General features: G+C 34.3%; 1 protein-coding gene across 2 annotated transcripts in view; it reads right to left on the bottom strand.

The window, feature by feature from the left end:
• Window positions 1-1,165: 1,165 nt before the first annotated feature.
• Window positions 1,166-19,486, bottom strand: part of LOC117331526 (neuroglian-like) — a 139,351-nt gene continuing 121,030 nt past the window's right edge. Inside the window, exons 9-11 of one of the 2 annotated variants that reach the window (XM_033890269.1) lie at window positions 15,781-15,900; window positions 13,887-14,051; window positions 1,166-10,188 (exon numbers count right to left, since the gene is read on the bottom strand). In XM_033890269.1, the coding sequence (XP_033746160.1) occupies window positions 10,040-10,188; window positions 13,887-14,051; window positions 15,781-15,900 (434 nt within the window). In that variant the 3' untranslated portion in view covers window positions 1,166-10,039. The remainder of the gene's footprint in view (window positions 10,189-13,886; window positions 14,052-15,780; window positions 15,901-19,486) is intronic. The other variant, XM_033890270.1, reaches the window with a different exon arrangement.

Here is a 19,486-nt window from a genome sequence, read left to right as displayed (position 1 = left end):
GGATCTTTCGCCAATTTCATATGTAGGTTCCCCTCGGTGCCTAGTTATGCATATTGCATTTTGAGACTAATCGGAAAACAACATGGCCGACAGGCAGCCATCTTGGATTTTGACAATTGAAGTTTGTTATCGCTATTTCTCAGAAAGCACTACAGGGATCTTTCTGAAATTTCATAGGTAGGTCCCCTCAGTGCCTAGTTATGCATATCGCATTTTGAGACTAATCAGAAAACAATATGGCCGACAGACAGCCATCTTGGATTTTGACAATTGAAGATTGTTATCGGTATTTCTCAGAAAGTACTGAAGAAATCTGTCTCAAATTTTATATATAGGTTCCCCTTGGTACCTAGTTATGCATATTGCGTTTTGAGACCAATCGGAAAACAATATGGCCGGCAGGCAGCCATCTTGGATTTTGACAATTGAAGTTTGTTATCGTTATTTCTCAGAAACTAATAAAGGGATCTTTCGCCAATTTCATATGTAGGTTCCCCTCGGTGCCTAGTTATGCATATTGCATTTTGAGACTAATCGGAAAGCAACATGGCCTACAGGCAGCCATCTTGGATTTTGACAATTGAAGTTTGTTATCGCTATTTTTCAGAAAGTACTGAAGGGATCTTTCTCAAACTTTTTTGTAAGGTCCCCTTGGTGCCTAGTTCTGCATATTGCATCTTGGGACCAATATGAAAACAACATGGCCGACAGGCAGCCATCTTGTATTTTGACAATTGAAGTTTATTATCGCTATTTTACAGAAGGTACTGAAGGGATCTTTCTCAAATTTCATATGTAGGTTCCCATTGGTCCCTGGTATTGCATTTTGGGACCAATCCGAAAACAACATGGCTGACAGACAGCCATTATCGCTAAATCTTGAATTTTATATATAGGTTACCCTTGTTTGAAAAGTACTAGAGGGCTGTTTCTGAATTTACACAGATTAGTAAGACTTAGAGGAAGGGAAAAGTAGAGAAAATATCAATCTGACATGGAACCTATAAAGATCATTCAATGGTGGGCGCCAAGATCCCTCTGGGATCTCTTGTTTTATGTTTTTACATGTATGCTTGTGTCTCCATGTAAATGTCAAATGAAATATTTCTTTGATCACATATAACTTAAACTAGAATAAAAATAATACAAACAATAAAACGACTAGTGAGATATTTTATGAGCAATTTAATTTATTCAAATTTGTGACATGATAAAATATACAATGTGATATTAACCAATGAAAATGTACATTACAAGGATTGCGTTGTTTGTGAGACCTTGTGAGACGCGATGAGTATACCTCTGGTCTACTGACAACCAAGGGGTGTACATACAGAATGACGCCAGGCAAAACACAGGTAACAAACAAAAAGAACAGCTACAGAACATATAGGTAACACCATACAGGTCATATAGGTAACGCCAACCTCATACGTGTGACGTCATACAAAACTGACATCCTATGGACATCGTCCAGGAAATTTAACACCACTTGGAACTGGTATAATAGATCTAGATTAAGCTTATATGGTCAAATGTCATCATACAGGTGACACGACATCAATCAGGTAATACAGGTACGCTATGGTTTGTAAACGGGCCTCACCGGAATCACTGAGGTAAGATATGCATGAGCAGGGCCTAGTAAAGGGTATACACCATCAGGACCTTTTTTTTTTTTATATAATTATATAAATTTGACGTTCATCACACTACTGCTTTAAATAACAATGTGAAGTAAAATAAAGTGATGTGATATACAGTAGAGATTATATGTGATGACATCATTCCTTTTGGAAGTTAATATAGACACAAATCATTCCACAAGGCATTTGTTGGTGAACAAGGAATTTTGAGAGTAGATTTTTTATTTTTTACATTCACTATAAAATTTCAAAATGCTCAATTGGAAATTATTTATGATGGATTACTTTTGTAAGTAGTTAACAAAGTAGGAACAAGTGTAATTTTATGAACAGTAAATATTAAATGACAAGGACAATCAATTAATCTTGTCATTGGCACCACTGAGCATGGAGTCCACAATAGAAATAATTACAGTTTATTTTAGTGGTTAAATTGAAATAGCCCTCCATACTATATACATTGTGTATATATAAATATAAATAGGACTGAATGTAAAACTTTCCTTTTCCAAATGATCCTCTGTTTTTTAAATAAACAATATTCCAATACATCATAGATAAATTGGCTCTGATTTTTACAGAAGAATCATTTAAACAATCATCATTTAAACAATCAGGATGGGGTTTTTATCATTAAGTTGATTTAAAACTGTGAAGGTAAAAGGTAACAGATCTCTTGTGTACTGTCGTGTGGAAGTTTATTTCTCTTCCTCAGCCATGAATAACTCTACCCTAATTAATGCCAGAGGACCAGTTCAGGATGGGATATCTTCTTGGCACAGAAGCGCAATCCACAAAAGGGCCATCTACTCTCAACGGTTGCTCTAATAATTCAAAATACATGATTCCAAGGTGTTATTTTAATGAAAAGCATTCTAGTTCTCATGAATCTAAAATGGTTCGATTATGACTCATATCATTTGGAAGAAGTCAAGTTTCAGGAGAATGTAATGAATTCTGGTGCCAGTTCAAACACACAATCAATAGGGTTCAAGTATAAATTAGAGTTATTGGCAACGTTTGGGTAATTATTTCTCAGACAGGAAGCTTTAGATATCAAGATATAAGAAATACAGAAATGCTAGCGCTCATTTGCTGAAACAATGAATGCTGACATACTGAAGCAGTAGATAGTGTATACATGTACTCAACCTAGGTATGTTGGTACCTTTTTAAAGTATTAATGTATTCATACCAAAAAAATATGTTAAAACATTTTTTAAATATGTTTTTTTTTCTGCCCGTGCTGCATCATTGAATTATGAATGTTTTTTTTCTGGTATTAAATAGTAATTTAACTGGTGTCACTGTTAGATTTAATTATACCATTAAAGTATGACCTTGGTCGGCTGGTGTAAGTCAAAGTAGGAATATTTTACCCTATTTACCAGTAGTATATCTTTGTTAAATGATGACTGTGGAATAGCTGTACTGTATTGGTGTTTGAATGCCCTAATCTGTTGGTTTTATTCTTTATCATATTTCACTGACCATTATCTTGTGTTTGATATATTAAAATCCTGTCTTTTTAAACACAACATTGTTCTATTTACCCCTAGAATGATCGTGCCATGTCTTGCCATGCCTGTTTGAGCATACTTCGACCATATGATTCTGTAAAACTGAATTTAAACAATCAAAATGCTTACCTATTTACAAACAAATTTTGATTGCAGTTCTACAATAGTTGTATGATTAACAATAATGACTTGAATTCAAACATAACAGACAACACAGGACTCCTTTAACATAGATAAAACACTACAAACCAAATCCTCTATAGTAACAAAGTATCCCTGGTCTCAACCAGCTGACTTACAACAAATCGGAAGGGACATTTCATGAGAAGTAGTTTTTGAGGATCATTATATATTGCTATACTGCTTTTGAGAATACTGTACTATGACCTGTAATGGTTTAAAGTCAATAGCTTTATCACTTAAACATAAAATGATAATGAATGAATTTTTTCTCAATTCATTGTATTGTTAACATTTTCTTAACATGCTAATATCTTTAGTGCTTTTCATACTGAACCCATTCTGTTAAACTTTGATTGTGTTAATTACAAATACTTTAAACTGTTCACAATGAAAAATACTCTGTCAATTAATCATTGTGCTTTCTAAATCTATCTTTTTTAATTATGTTATATACTAAAATTGATTGCGTCGTAACAAAACGCTTACAGTATCACAAATTATTGAATGATATTAGCATTGTCTTCAATGAAATAACGTGTTTAAAATCTTTAATTCAGCACCTTACATGTAAATAATGCTTATAAAATTAAAATAATAACTAAAGATAGTAGTTTCTTAAGAATAAGGTAATATGAAATTCAGTCTACTCCCTTGTGAAAAACAAAGTAGAAAGGGATGAAGAAGAAAAAGTTTGTAAGGAAAAATTATTGCTTTTCTTGCATAAACAGAAAGACGGCCAACGTGGTGCGCGGCAGCAGTGCCCTCTGTATCTACAGCAGCAAGACGACCCGGCCAGGGAACTTCAAAAGATATGGCACAATGCTAGAGTGATTCCAGACAGGTACGACCAAAGAAAGTTTCAACATTTGGCACAAAGAAAGCAATGAAGAACAGAACAGGAAAATAAAAGGAAGACTCAACATAGTTTGAAAAGTTGGATTAAAAATCAAACAGAATACACCGATCATAGTTATTCCTATAAAAAAATGTAGAATTTTTACCACAGTCTGATGATCAACACATGTACGACAGTCACAATATTGGGTACCTCCCTTGTGTACGACAGTCACATTATTGGGTACCTCCCTTGTGTACGACAGTCACAATATTGGGTACCTCCCTTGTGTACGACAGTCACATTATTGGGTACCTCCCTTGTGTACGACAGTCACATTATTGGGTACCTCCCTTGTGTACGACAGTCACAATATTGGGTACCTCCCTTGTGTACGACAGTCACAATATTGGGTACCTCCCTTGTGTACGACAGTCACATTAACAATACTTGTTACCTCCCTTATTTTGAGCCCACCAGGGCTCTGTCCATTTGTACAAAATAATAACTAACAAGTGAAAAATGGAATGACGCCAAAAGGTTTTCAAATACACTGGTTCTAAGTCTCATCCTGCATACATTACTCCGGGACAGTATATATATATATATTTATAGGTATTACTATGTACACAAGCTTTACAATCCCACTTTCATGCCATACAAATTGATATTCATGTCATCCTTGCATGCACCACACATACGTACGTGATAGATAAAAAATAACATTTATAGTGGTAATAATGAGTAGATCAGTAACATGATCTCAATTAGCACAACCGTGTGGTACAAATCCTATCAATATGTCCGGACCTGTACTAGCATCTTAATACCTTATACAGCATTTATAGTGACTAAATAATTAAAGCTGTTGTATTGACAATAATAATGACTAGCAAATAAACACACCAGATGAGTAGAAATGTACATATTCTTGATCCATATATTTGTCTCCTTCTTACGCATACAATTACTTCCCTTTATCACTTAACAGGAGAATGCTTAAATCTTATTAAAAATTTCTAATGCAACAATTTCCTACAATTAAGAATATACCCCAATACAATATACATAATAACAACGTTAACAGGAAAACATAATATTTGAAAGAGTAATCTCCCCTTTCTGACATTTTCCTCCAGGATTACTCCCCTTATTTATATCACTATACCTTATGGAGTAGTTTTTGTTTTTCATATTTTTACAGGGTCGTGCCCTTTCATCATAGTTAACAGGAGATAAATCTGTAGTTGACACACAAATAAATATCAAACTGGCTATTCAATAATATTACTAAACCTACACCACAGTAACAAACAGAAAATACAGTAAAATCATTTGGTGCTCTGACTAGATCTTCAATAATAAATACATATAGGTAATACAAATCTAAATGGCACAATATGTAATCATATCAATATCTATTAAGGTCATTTCAAGGTCATGGTCACTTTGAAAAAAATGACAATGATAACACAACCTTGTATAAACAATATATCAAGTCAGCTCAGTATATCAAGGTTTTGGAATTGGAAATAGAAATAAAATATTTGTGCAAAGCTTCTACAAAACTGGAAGTTTTCATGAAAGTCTTTAGGGACATGGCATTGATATTAAGTACTCACAGAAAATGAAAAGAGGAAAAAGAAGAAGAAAAGACTCCACCTGGACCATCAAGTCATATTTCCCTTGTACCACCAGTAACAGCATTCAGCACTTTCATTAAAAACATGGTCGTCTTCTATACATTATTATGGTAGTTATGCTAAATTTGAATTTGATCATTCCAATGAAATGGCAGCTTTGGGGAAAGGTGTTGAAAGGGGGTTTATAATCAAGTGATCCACGAACATGATCAGATGTTGTTATGAGTCTATTGAAAGCAGGAGTTCATTTGACTCAACTCTGACTCACTTATGAATTGCCGACTGAAATCTAAGATATTCTACACTTTTACCACTCGCACACCTATTTTTAATTTTTTTTTTTTTTTTTTTTTAGAAAGATGGAAGGTGGGACTTGAGAATATTTGTGTCATGTCTGTAAATACTATTTTTGATTTTAAACAATTAAGACGTGTGAAATGATAAAAGACACCAAGGATTCCTGAATGATAAGTCCTCTAGTAAAATAATACTTCTATTTTGGAGGGAAACTCACAACGCTCACCCTCATTAACCTTAGATATCGATTATTAACAAAATATCCTTTTTTATTTCCAAAATCCAGTTAGTCCACCAAAACCAGCTTGAAAGGTGTTGTTTTAAAATATTGGCTTGTTGAAAGGTCCACAAATGAATGTGAGCAACCTAAAGGAAATCAAAGATATTTCAATCATGTGACCTTGATTTGATTTTAAATACTAATTCAGTAAGTTTATAGGTGGGTACATATGACATTGGGGTATTGGTATGAATATAGTTCTCAGGTTTTGTCTATTAAAATTCAGCATACATAACGGTCATATTGATGATACAAATAATTCTGTATGATATATACATCCAACCACAAAAGACTTGTGGTTTGTCATTATGTTACAGGATGAGAAATATATATAAAACAAAAAAGTCTTATAAACACATACATATACATAGGGTCATGTTGTTGGGAGTTTGTTATTTGTCAAACTATTTACAAATTCACAACCGAGTGCAACAGAATGAGTGGTCAAATAACATTGTATAAATATCATGGCACATGAGCAGTGAAGGAACATTACATATGGTTATACATACTCATATATTCTACACAATGACAGAGGAACCTTGTAAGTCTTGATGTGATCTCAACCATTATCTGAGGGAAAACATAAATAAAACAACTAAATTAAATGTTCTTGGATATCAACATGCAGAATAATGACAGAATATTGACACCCAGGAAATGCCTGAATACATCCAGAAGGAGTCTGAATGTTAACATCCAAAAAATAATTTACAAATGTAATTATAAAGCGTCTATTGGTAAATAGGAATATTCAGAAAATATCCACAAATCCAAACAGTGTTCAAATAGGCATACAGGAAGTGACTGAATAAAAAAAAACCAAATCACAACTTGACTAACAAGGATCCTCTGTAGACATACCTCAGACAGGAGTTTCAGTGAGGAACACACCAAAAAATCTCATCAAATTCATTCATGAAGTACCGAGTATGTTTTGACCAGTAATAACAAATTACAAATGTTAGTTTAAATTCATCACAGGTTATAATTTTGTTTAACAAAACCAGTATAAAGTATTTCAAATATTTGTTAAACTTATATATACTGAGATATTGGTTCTATCCAAGCCATACATTGTATTATAAATCTGTTTAATAAAACAATTAAGTTTAATATTACCGTGAGTGACTCAGAGCTTGTATAAGACTACAAAACAATTCATGTTATCTTTACACAATTTTCATATTGTTTATTGAACCTGGTTACCCCATTAACGAGAAAAAAGGAAACATATCTTTATACATGTAACCTAAAGACTTAAGTTTGTACTTGCATTCATTTAAAAGATTAACATTGGATATGTATTGATTTTCATCTTTGTTTAAACACTGCCACAAAAATCACTATTAACTTCTTCCTCTGGCATGTTTGGTGCATACTACCAATTTAATTAAAAGCAATTAATTTACATTTCAGGTCTACAGGTGCATTCAGCACATGTTATTGATTTTTTTTTAAAGAAAAAAAAAGACAAAAAAAAAAATCTCTATTACTTATAACAATTTGTCAATTTGGACAAGATTGCATATATTTTTCTTTAACAATCTCAGCAGTTGATTCAATTATAAATGACAAAAAAATGAACTCCAAAGGAAGTGTTGATTGGCAGTACTGCAGTCAATGCAACGCACCAATTTGACCTCCATGCTACTCAGCATTTGTCACGAAGCTGACAGACGACCTTGAGTGAAGCATTTAACATCACACATGAGGATCACTGATCTCTAGTTCCACCCGTATTCTCCCACCCACAGTTAAATCTTTGAAATGTTACTTGTTGTTTTCAGTGAACCGCAGGAAGCATGAAGCACTAGCTGACAGTGACATATTGGAACATTTCCACCCAAGCAAGGAATTTTATTTCAATATATTTTGTTGTATAAGAGACAAATTTGGAAGCTTACAAAATGGTTAGTAATTGTCGGGATTATTTACATAATTACCCACATATTAATCAATCTGGAAGGTTTGAGCGGAATATAACCTGCAGATTTATTTATTTCTCTGCAGAAATTGGAATTTCAATCATGGCCAATGGAAAACGCTTACTTTTTGGTGAAAATGATACTGTACCATCTTGTATGATTATCATCAGGTTATAGTAACACAAGAGGTGGAAAGGATGAGGATAGTACTGTTAGATTGATTCAGGAACCTTCTGTAGTGACATCCAAGACATTGGATATAGTCCATCATCAACAGAAACGTTCCCTATATATATATGGCTGAAAATTTATCTTAGAGGGTGGCCTGACTGTATGCACAGACACTACAATCTCAAGAAGTGGTGATTTATTTATGCAAAAATCATTAATTTTCTGAGTAATCCACATGTACATTTTGTATGACTTGGATACCGATTGTTCTTGTTTCCATAGTAACCCTAGGTACAGACAGGAGGCCATTTATATACGAACTACACAATGTAGATTAATCTATAATGACCACATTTACTCAACACTGATAATACTAGTAATATATTCCCCACATGAACATCAGTAATCATATTTCCTGTTTTTAAAGTTGACAATGAGTTCCTTCACATCTTCCATGTTGTTGTCTACCTCACTACTGATAGCTGTTAAAAGCCTTGTTACCAGGAACTTTCATACATCTGTCCTAAGGTAAGATAACGGCGAGAGTTTTAGTGGTCCCCATAAAAGCTTGTTTTTTTCTCCTTCTTTCTTCGACATCTGCCTACATAGGAAGCCATCATTTTCCATTTACAAGTTCACGCCATACTAAAATGGTCCTTGTACCTTTCATCTCCTATCAATATCACTGAACAAGAGTTCCATAGTGAGTTGTCACAACTCCAATGTTTGTGCTCTAAGCAACCATGGTTACAACACTTGATCCAACATCCTGGTTCCTTTTTGTATATCCTGGGTTTTTATACACAGTGTCAACATAGGTCTTTGGCTATTCTGTTACACTGTGCGTCATGTTGGATCAAATACTGAGTATTTCATGTATGTTTTCTATTACAGAATCACACAGTTCTCCATTTTTGCACTAGTAATGGTCCATTCAGTTTGTCAAAGACTTATTCTCACTCAAAATACCATTACGCTTTTCCAACTACACAAACTTTCTGCTTTAGAAAGTTTTGTTTCATTTTTCAATTTCCTGTAGTTGGTTGATGTTGGCTAGATTAATTGAATTTAGCCCTTACGAATAAATTCGTCGTCCATTTGAGGCTTTCATTGAAGAGTTCCCATCCATTTAATTTGTATCCAGTATGGATCACGATTACATCCAGTGCTTGTGGTCTTTTGATCACAGTGTAAGGTTTTTTGTAGTGATAACAAGGTCAGCAGGTGCATCTTTGATCTATTTATAGATTAATTCCATTACACTTTACCTTTGAATCACAGTCCTGGACATAGGGAGAACATCCTTCATAGTACCTCAACCGTCTCCATTTCTGTTGGCATCACAATGGATTGGATTGAGATCAGTTGGATTCACCCTTGAAATCACAATGGCACACCTAAACATCACAGGATGGACAATTCCATTTTTGAATTACAAAGGTGATTACTGGTGTGTGTGGAATTTAAACAGAAAGGATGACCTATTAAGTTTAGTTTTTACAAAAATATTGAAATAAGAATCTATCACAGAATTCTCTAGTGGAACACGAACAGGAATGTCAGTAGTGTCAGCACGATTTGTAAGAGGAACGCCAGGTTTTGTGTCCGAGACGCTATACTCCCCGGCTGGTGTATGCTAGCTAGTTGTCCATTTGAGGCATCGTAACTGTAGTCATTCCCTCCTCCTGCAACAGAAAGTTTATATCATCATCAAGGTTTTAAATGGAAGAATGTATGATACCTTACAAGGTGAGAAATCTCCAAAAGAGTTCCACACCAACAGCTTTCAAACATAAAACGATAATTTTGAAATGGAGGAGAAATAATTTGTGATTCAATGGCAATTTTGATATAGATTAGAAATAATTTTTAATCAATGACAATTTCAATATGAATGAGAAATATTCTTTAATCAATGACAATTTTGACATGGATGAGAAGTTAGCTGAATACACATTTTAGTTACCATAGTAACAATATGATAGGATTTACAGATCTAATACACTCAAACCTGAATAACAGTGTTATCAGATGTCACAGAAGTGTATTGTTTAAAAAAGTGTATAACAAGACACATTCATGTTTGGCCCTCTTCATTGACACAGCATTTGACAGTATCAGAGACCCTTGAAAATGTACAGGGATAATAAGACCAGGGGTTTATGAAGGTTAAGCGTCTTCTACTTCATGGAACTGTCCATGAAGACCCTGGAAAAATTGTATGGCTGACATGATCATCTCATTTTGAAATATTTTATTTTCTTGTTCGATATGAAATCAGATGTGTCAGATATTTGTTGATACCTACAGTGATTTTGCTGACAACATCCTTATATAATTCTTATTCTCAATATGTGTCTTAACCCTGATTTGACCTAGATTTGCAAGGCGGGTATTGATGTAGACGACACTTACTCTTCTGAAACGCCTGGTCTTTTTCTCCATGTACTGCTTCAATGGTCTCAATGAAACTCTATATTAAAGGTAGTAAGGCCTTGTTTGATAGATTTTGAGTTGGAATAATGGTTTTGTTATTATGTTTGTATCCTTTGTTGATGTTTTACAAGTGAATACACAAGTAAAAGTTCACTTCATAATTTTATTTCAGGTAAAAGATCTTGCTCAAGTTATAATTTGCTGTAAAAACTACCCAGAAATGTTGATATATCATTCATAGCTATGTCCAAAACAAACAAAACAAAAAATCCAACCTTGTTTAAAGTTTACAGACAGACATTGGGATGCGAGATAAGCAGAACTTGTAAACCTCTAATTATTCATGTAACTTAATTGAGGACTTAATGCAGCACACATCATACTGTAGTAAGGAACAATACATTACAGATATTTTAGAAGTGAAGTTCTTCTTAAAGTAACTCCAACAATAGTGTCATTCCAAGTACCTTCTCTCAAAATCATCAAACCTGTCATTCCCAGTACCCTCTCTCAAAATCATCAAACCTGTCATTCCCAGTACCTTCTCTCAAAACCATCAAACCTGTCATTCCCAGTACCTTCTCTCAAAATCATCAAACCTGTCATTCCCAGTACCCTCTCTCAAAATCACCAAACCTGTCATTCCCAGTACCCTCTCTCAAAATCATCTAACCTGTCATTCCCAGTACCCTCTCTCAAAATCATCAAACCTGTCATCCCCAGTACCTTCTCTCAAAATCATCAAACCTTTCATTCCCTGGTACCTTCTCTCAAAATCATCAAACCTGTCTTTCCCAATCCCTTCCCCAAAATCATCAAACCTGTCTTTCTTGGTCCCTTCTCTAAAAATCACCAAACTTGTCTCTCTTTTTAAACACTATATTTGATTGGTATACAGTAGCTCCCTTCTAGTTTAGCTTCATAAATGTCTTTAAACTACCTCCAAGTCTCAGCTCTCTGAAACCTTCATCAACATATCTTTAATCAAATATTAAATTCAAAATCTGAATCCATGGTATTGATGAGGTCCCACTTCAGACATATCCTGACATAGATACAATCCCAAAGCTTCTCAATACAACTTAGTTTAAACAGATTTACTGTATAAGGAGGATTTTATATCGACATAAAACTGCAGAACAACAAACCACCAAATTTAAAACAGAAATTTTACATCCAATTCAAGTGTCTCCTACATAGCAACAAAACCCATAACATCCCTAACCTTTGACCCCATGATTTGGTTTTGATTGATTGCTATAAAAGGAAATGTGACATTATTTTGTGGATGTTTTGGATATGTGAGGAATAATCAAATAGAATTATCATGGGAAATTTCAAAATGTGTGATGAATTGGCATATTGCATAAGGTGGATTTAAAATCCATACATGTATCTTTCATATGTACCTAATTGTTTTCGTCATTTTTTTCAGAGATGAATTTCCAGCTTCACTATATACAAGAGGTAAAAATGAAACTCTCTGGCTCTACAAGAGATGAGAACCGAACCATTAACAACCCCCGCCCCCACCCCCACTGTAAAAGAGGTGCAAGAAAGTGAACTCTCCTGTTTTATGAAACTCTCTCCTGTTTTATGAACTCACTCCTGCTCTACAAGAGATGAGAAGTGAAATTCTCTCTTGCTCTACAAGAGATGAGAAGTGAAATTCTCTCCTGCTTAACTAGAGATGAGAAGTGATATTCTCTCCTGCTTAACTAGAGATGAGAAGTGAAATTCTCTCTTGCTTAACTAGAGATGAGAAGTGAAATTATCTCTTGCTTAACAAAAGACGAAAAGTGAAATTCTCTCTTGTTTAACTAGAGATGAGAAGTGAAATGATCTCTTGTTTAACTTGAGATGAGAATTGAAATTCTTTCTTGTTTAACTAGAGAGAAGTGAAATTCTCTCTTGCTTTACAAGAGATGAGAATTGAAACTCTCCCTTGTTTAACTAGAGAGAAGTGAAATTATCTCTTGTTTAACAAGAGATGAGAAGTGAAATTCTCTCTTGCTTTACAAGAGATGAGAAGTGAAATTCTCTCTTGTTTAACAAGAGATGAGAATTGAAATTCTCTCTAGCTAAACTACAGATGAGAAGTGAAATTCTCTCCTGCTTAACTAGAGATGAGAAGTGAAATTCTCTCTAGCTCTACAACACAAGAATCAAGGATCAAAGCTTAGGCAACCAACTGATTTATAACAATTTTAAAGTAACGCTGTAACACAAAAGCTTGACATACATCAAAGCATACAACTGAATGGGATGAGCAGCAGCAAATATACAAAACCAGTGATGAAACAGCGAATACAGATTTCATAACAAATTCGGCTGAATGAGTCCTTTCTATAACACCTAATGGTTGAATCTCAATGCCTATTTCCAACAATCTTTGAATAAACAAATTATAAAGAAGAGGAGTAACTCTATAAGCTAGACTTCCAAAAAGTATATTCTTATTTCTTCATCTGGTTGCTGACATGTTTCAACCTGCCTATACTGGCCGAAATATGTTGCCAACCAGCTGTAGAAGAAATTAGAATACAATTTTTCGAGACCTGGCTTCAGAATTGCTCCTCTTCCTTTTCATTAGTTTACTACTTTTACTAGGGCCCTACATACCACTATTAAAATATCCTCCTCAACACACACATGGACAAATCTCTCCAACTGGAGATTGTTCTCTTTTATATAATCTTTGAATAAGTTAACACATAAAGCCTTTACTGTAATGAAACTCCCAATTAGTATAGGAATATTAATTCTTTTCAGCATTTCAACCACTAAACAACACCAAAAAAATGCTGAAAAGAAGCGAAGCAGAGGCATTTTTGTATTTTTAAAAGAAAAACTACTTTTCTGAATACTAATGTGCAGTGACTAGTCGAAAAAAAAAAATACACCAAGCGACATTGAGGAGTCAAATCTGTATCACTGTAGAGCTTACCTTGTTTAGGAGTAGTTACTATGGAGAAAATTTTGCCATATTTTGTTGCCCCAACCCTGTTCATTGCAACTAAGCGTACATCGTATTTAGTGTTCGGGAGGAGACCATTGAGATATTTCCATGATCTGCCATCCGCGGTATCCGTGCTGTGCCAATCTGACTGTCCTTTGTAAGCAATAAGGAGAGAAAAACTGTACAAGTGTATAATGCTTCCTATGAAATTTCAAAAACTAAAATCACTTTACTGCTAAAATACAATTCCAATAATTTTTATTACAGAATTTGAAAAATTGACAACTAAGTTGAAAAATATTCAACAGAACTGAATGAAGATCAATAAATTATATTTATCAGTTGTTAGTAAATGCAAATTTGATTTAAAACAACTATATAGGTTACCATAGTGAACTGTGTGGTTATTTCATTGGTGGAATTATTTCACTTTTTTATTGAATAATACGTGATGTGAAGTATTCTATAGTATTTCAACTCAGTCTTGGTAGTTTCACAAATGTTGATATTTTTGAAAGTGTACATGTTTCAAATTTCAAATAGTCAAAATAATACACTATTGGTAAAATGTAATATCTACAATTGATTTTAACACACAAGAATTGAACACACTAACTATTAAAGCAATATGTTCCAGGTATGTAGAAATCTCAATTTCAGTTTTAAAAAGACACAAATTAATTACTATTTTTAATTACTATTTTTTTCCTTTCATGACCTATTACTATCTCTGATGAAATATTTTATTGATGATTAATTTATATATAAAATTTGTCATAATGCGAATTATTCCCCTGAAAATTGTTTTGAAATTTGATATTTAATCTTTTAAGATCTATGGTATTCTAAAAGTTATAATTTTGGTCTAAATAATTTACCAATTTCTATGTTTAATTAAGATTGTAAATGATTCTTAATTTGGAATGTTTTTTATTAACATGTCAGATTATTGTCTTTTTCAAACTCTAACAAAAATACTCACCTAATTAAGTAAACACAGTAGAAATGCTTAGGTTTGAATGAAATTTGCGAGATTGCTTTTGACATTAAGTCTCAAGTGAAAAGGATAACTTGTGTAACAATTATTTATGAAGGAGAACCTATGTAAACTCTCTTTATGGACAGAGTCAAATATAAAGTCAAATTAATCAAATTTAGGAAAATTTAATCCTTAATTGCTTTTTGTACTTTTTATTTTCACATCCCTCTCATTTTTGAAATGTTTAAATGTTAACTTTTTGGGACCATCTATAATTGAAACTTTGAAAGTCAATCCAGTAAAATGAACAAATTGGAAGTATTTTTGAAAATAACTGTTCATAGCATCAAATTTATTAAATGTTTCTTGTTATGTGAAAAGAAGTTTAAACTTATGGTCTCCTATTGTGTGGCTTAATTTGCAATCAAAGGTAAACTTGTGTATTGCATACCCCTAGAAAACCAATCTATGAAAACTATATATAGAAACACATTTCATTAAAATCTGGTAAGCCAAATGAGTTTTATGCCAAAATTCCATTTTGTCAACATACCTAATGAAACATGATAAATTAATCTCGAAGTTTTTGAGGGAGTTTCAATAGTGTTTTTTTATTTCCAAAATGGTTACAATTTACCTAAAAATTTAGTAATTGTTGTAGCAATACTTTATTGATTGGAAAGAGTTACTACAATCAAATTCAACTTTCATTTTTTGGCATTTTCTTGTTTAAAGTGACTTAATGAAACATCCACACACCTGCACATACACCCCCCAAACCAATGACAGTCATGCACAATATGAGTTGGACTCCACAGTCTAGGGACTACTTTTTACAACTCTGATGAATAACACAGGAAGGGAACTATATTCTAGTGGCAACTGATGTATGAATATGTTTACCTTCGGGTCTGTATTCGAGAAGATATTGAATATCTTTCTCTCGATACACCATGGCTGTCCATGTGATGTTGATACTCGTAGATTCCACAGCCGATAATATTGGGTTAGGTATAACAGGGACTGTATATATAGAAAAAGGCCACATTGTACTCAAACAAGTCATCAATGTCAGAAAAAACAATTCTCGTAAAAATGTTAATACATTTCCTTTGAAAGCCAGGTATACAGAATACTCCCAATCTAACAAATCATTAAGTAGCCTACAGCCATTCCAATGCCAAACAGATCCCGACAATTAGGACAAAATAGCTTTTGTCATGTGTACTCATAATTGTTTCATTTACGCAGTCACATCATTTTAAGACATTTGTCCCAGTAATCCAGATGACATCTGGTTTACTTATCACCGATCCACAGTATTATCAATACACACCAGAAAGTCTGCTCATAAGACACTAATTTAAATTTACCGGTTATCAGTGTTAAAATTAACAAAATGTTGAAGTACAAATGTTTCAATCTGAATTGAAGAAAGTAGCTGACATTGTCAAGATTTATAACATGTGAAACATCTTTAAGAAATCAGAATGAGTGAAATATTCCTTAGAAATTAGAATGAGTTAAATATCCCTTAGAAATCATAATGAGTGAAATATCCCTTAGAAATCAGAACGAGTTGAATATCCCTTAGAAATCAGAAGGAGTTGAATATCCCTTAGAAATCAGAACAAGTTGAATATCTCTTAGAAATCAGAGCGAGTTGAATATCCTTAAGAAATCAGAACAAGTTGAATATCCCTTAGAAATCAGAGAGAGTTGAATATCCCTTAGAAATCAGAAGGAGTTGAATATCCCTTAGAAATCAGAAGGAGTTGAACATCCTTTAGAAATCAGAGCGAGTTGAATATCCTTAAGAAATCAGAACAAGTTGAATATCCCTTAGAAATCAGAGAGAGTTGAATATCCCTTAGAAATCAGAAGGAGTTGAATATCCCTTAGAAATCAGAACGAGTTGAATATCCCTTAGAAATCAGAACGAGTTGAATATCCCTTAGAAATCAGAGAGAGTTGAATATCCTTTAGAAATCAGAGTGAGTCGAATATCCCTTAGAAATCAGAACGAGTTTAATATCCTTAGGAAATCAGAACAAGTTATAATATCCTTTAGAAATCAGAAGGAGTTGAATATCCCCTTAGAAATCAGGAGTTAAATATTCTTTAGGAAATCAGAACGAGTTAAATATTCTTAAGAACTCAGTTAAATATCCCCTAGTAAACAAGAGAATGCCTGTTCATGTCAACAAGACTGACTTCAAATCAATACACTCCATGTATATAGACCTAGGTAATGTCATGGTACCAATTCGAGACAAGGAGACAATGGCAGACATTTTTATGAGCATCAAACATGTAAGTCACACGTCATATATTACAAGGAAAAAAGAATATTTCCCAATTTGATTTCTGACTTGACCATGAAATTGGCCCATTATAGCCTTCCACTGAACATTCATCTTTCAGGACAACAATCATCTTTATTTTCATTAAAACATAAATTTTGGCCTTGAATAAATCATAAATGTAACCCATCAAATACAAACATGAATGTCTTGGTTATACACATTTGCCTTTCCACTCATCCTACCCCCAAAGACAAACTGATCTTGCTAATTATAGCCTTTATTTCATAATAGGTTCTATTTTCTTCACTTTGTCAGGAAGCAAAATAATTAGTACACGTACAGCTTCTGATGAGATAAAGTTATTAACACAACGAACACAAAAAAAAAACAATACAATGTAACCTTTACATGATACAACATCAGCTGGAAATCACTGCAATTTGCACATATTATCATCAGGCACCTGTCGATGGCAGGTGTGGATCAACCCCCAGAAATCTACTTGACTTCCTACCCTAGTTTACTCAGGAACATTGGCGTAAATATATTCAACTTTCATGTCATCCAATCTAAGAACCAAACTAATTCAGGTACCAATGGAGGATTTAAGCTGTAAAGTCCCAGATCATTAAAGGTGGGAAAATTAAATAGAATTAGGGAAATGCCACTAGATATATAAAAATATATAACACTGTACATTTGTCGAAACCATGATAGTTTTACTAATGAGAACAAGAGGCCCATGGGGCCTGTATCACTCACCTGGTTGGATTTGACCAAATGTCAAAATAATGTTCATGTTCCATTCCTTTTGTTTGCCAACCTCAAACAATGCTATATGGTTATAGTGTGGGGATCCCAACTGCTTTAAAGAAATAATGAAGTCCAGACTTTCCAAGTTTACAACATGCATTAATAACTTTATGACTAGTAGCGATTTAAAGGAAATACCATTATTTCCCCTATGGGGCCCCACCCCTTTGGTCCCTTGGGGGTCAGAGTCACCACTTATGCAAAATCTGTTCCCCTTCCCCCAAGGATGTTTCCCACTAAATTGGGTTTAAATCCATTCATAACTTTATGACAAGTAGCGGTTTTAAGGAATTGCCTCAATTTCCCCTATTGGGCCCCACCCCTCCGGCCCCTTGGGGGTCAGAGTCACCATTTATGCAAAATCTGTTCCCCTTTCCCCCAAGGATGTTTCTGACCAAATTGGGATCAAATCCATTCATAACTTTATGACTAGTAGCGATTTGAAGGCATTACCTCTATTTCCTCTATTGGGCCCGCCCCTTTGGCCCCTTAGGGGTCAGAGCCACCATTTACGCAAAATCTGTTCTCCTTCCCCCAAGGATGTTTCTGACCAAATTGGGATCAAATCCATTCATAACTTTATGACAAGTAGCGATTTAAAGGCATTGCCTCAATTTCCCCTATTGGGCCCCGCCCCTTTGGCCCCTTGAAGGTCAGAGTCACCATTTATGCAAAATCTGTTCTCCTTCCCCCAAGGATGTTTCTGACCAAATTGGGATCAAATCCATTCATAACTTTATGACAAGTAGCGATTTAAAGGCAAAGCCTCAATTTCCCCTATTGGGCCCCGCCCCTTTGGCCCCTTGAAGGTCAGAGTCACCATTTATGCAAAATCTGTTCCCCTGCTGCCAAGGATGTTTCTGACTAAATTGTGTTCAAATCCTTTCATTACCTAATGACTAGTAGCGATTTGAATGAATTACCTCTATTTCCCCATTAGGCCCCGCCCCTTTGGCCCCTTGGGGGTCAGAGTCACCATTTATGCAAAATCTGTTCCCCTTCCCCAAAGAATGTTTCTGACCAAATTGGGTTCAAATCCATTCATAACTTTATGACTAGTAGCGATTTGAATGAATTACCTCTATTTCCCCATTAGGCCCCGCCCCTCAGGCCCCTTGGGGGTCAGAGTCACCATTTATGCAAAATCTGATCCCCTTTTGCCAAGGATGTTTCTGACCAAATTTGGTCAAAATCCAATAAGAACTTTTTGACTAGTAGCGATTTGAAGCAAATGTTGATGGACGACGGACTCCGCACCATGGCATCAGTTCACCGGACCTTCGGTCCAGGTGAGCTAAAAATTGTAATACAATGTCTGCCACATCACACACCATCTAAACCATTATTTCCACTGAAAGTGCTTTTGAAATTGTGTTGTACAAATCATGTGTACAAGATTCTGTGATAGTTACTTAATAAGAAAGATTAGGCCCTGTTCCTTCTCTGTAGAAATCTAATGTACATGCTTCATTGTGACATGGATTTCTTGC

The sequence above is a fragment of the Pecten maximus genome, chromosome 7, assembly GCF_902652985.1.
Source record: "Pecten maximus chromosome 7, xPecMax1.1, whole genome shotgun sequence".
Lineage (NCBI taxonomy): Eukaryota > Metazoa > Mollusca > Bivalvia > Pectinida > Pectinidae > Pecten > Pecten maximus.
This window is presented reverse-complemented; position numbering and strand designations above follow the sequence as displayed.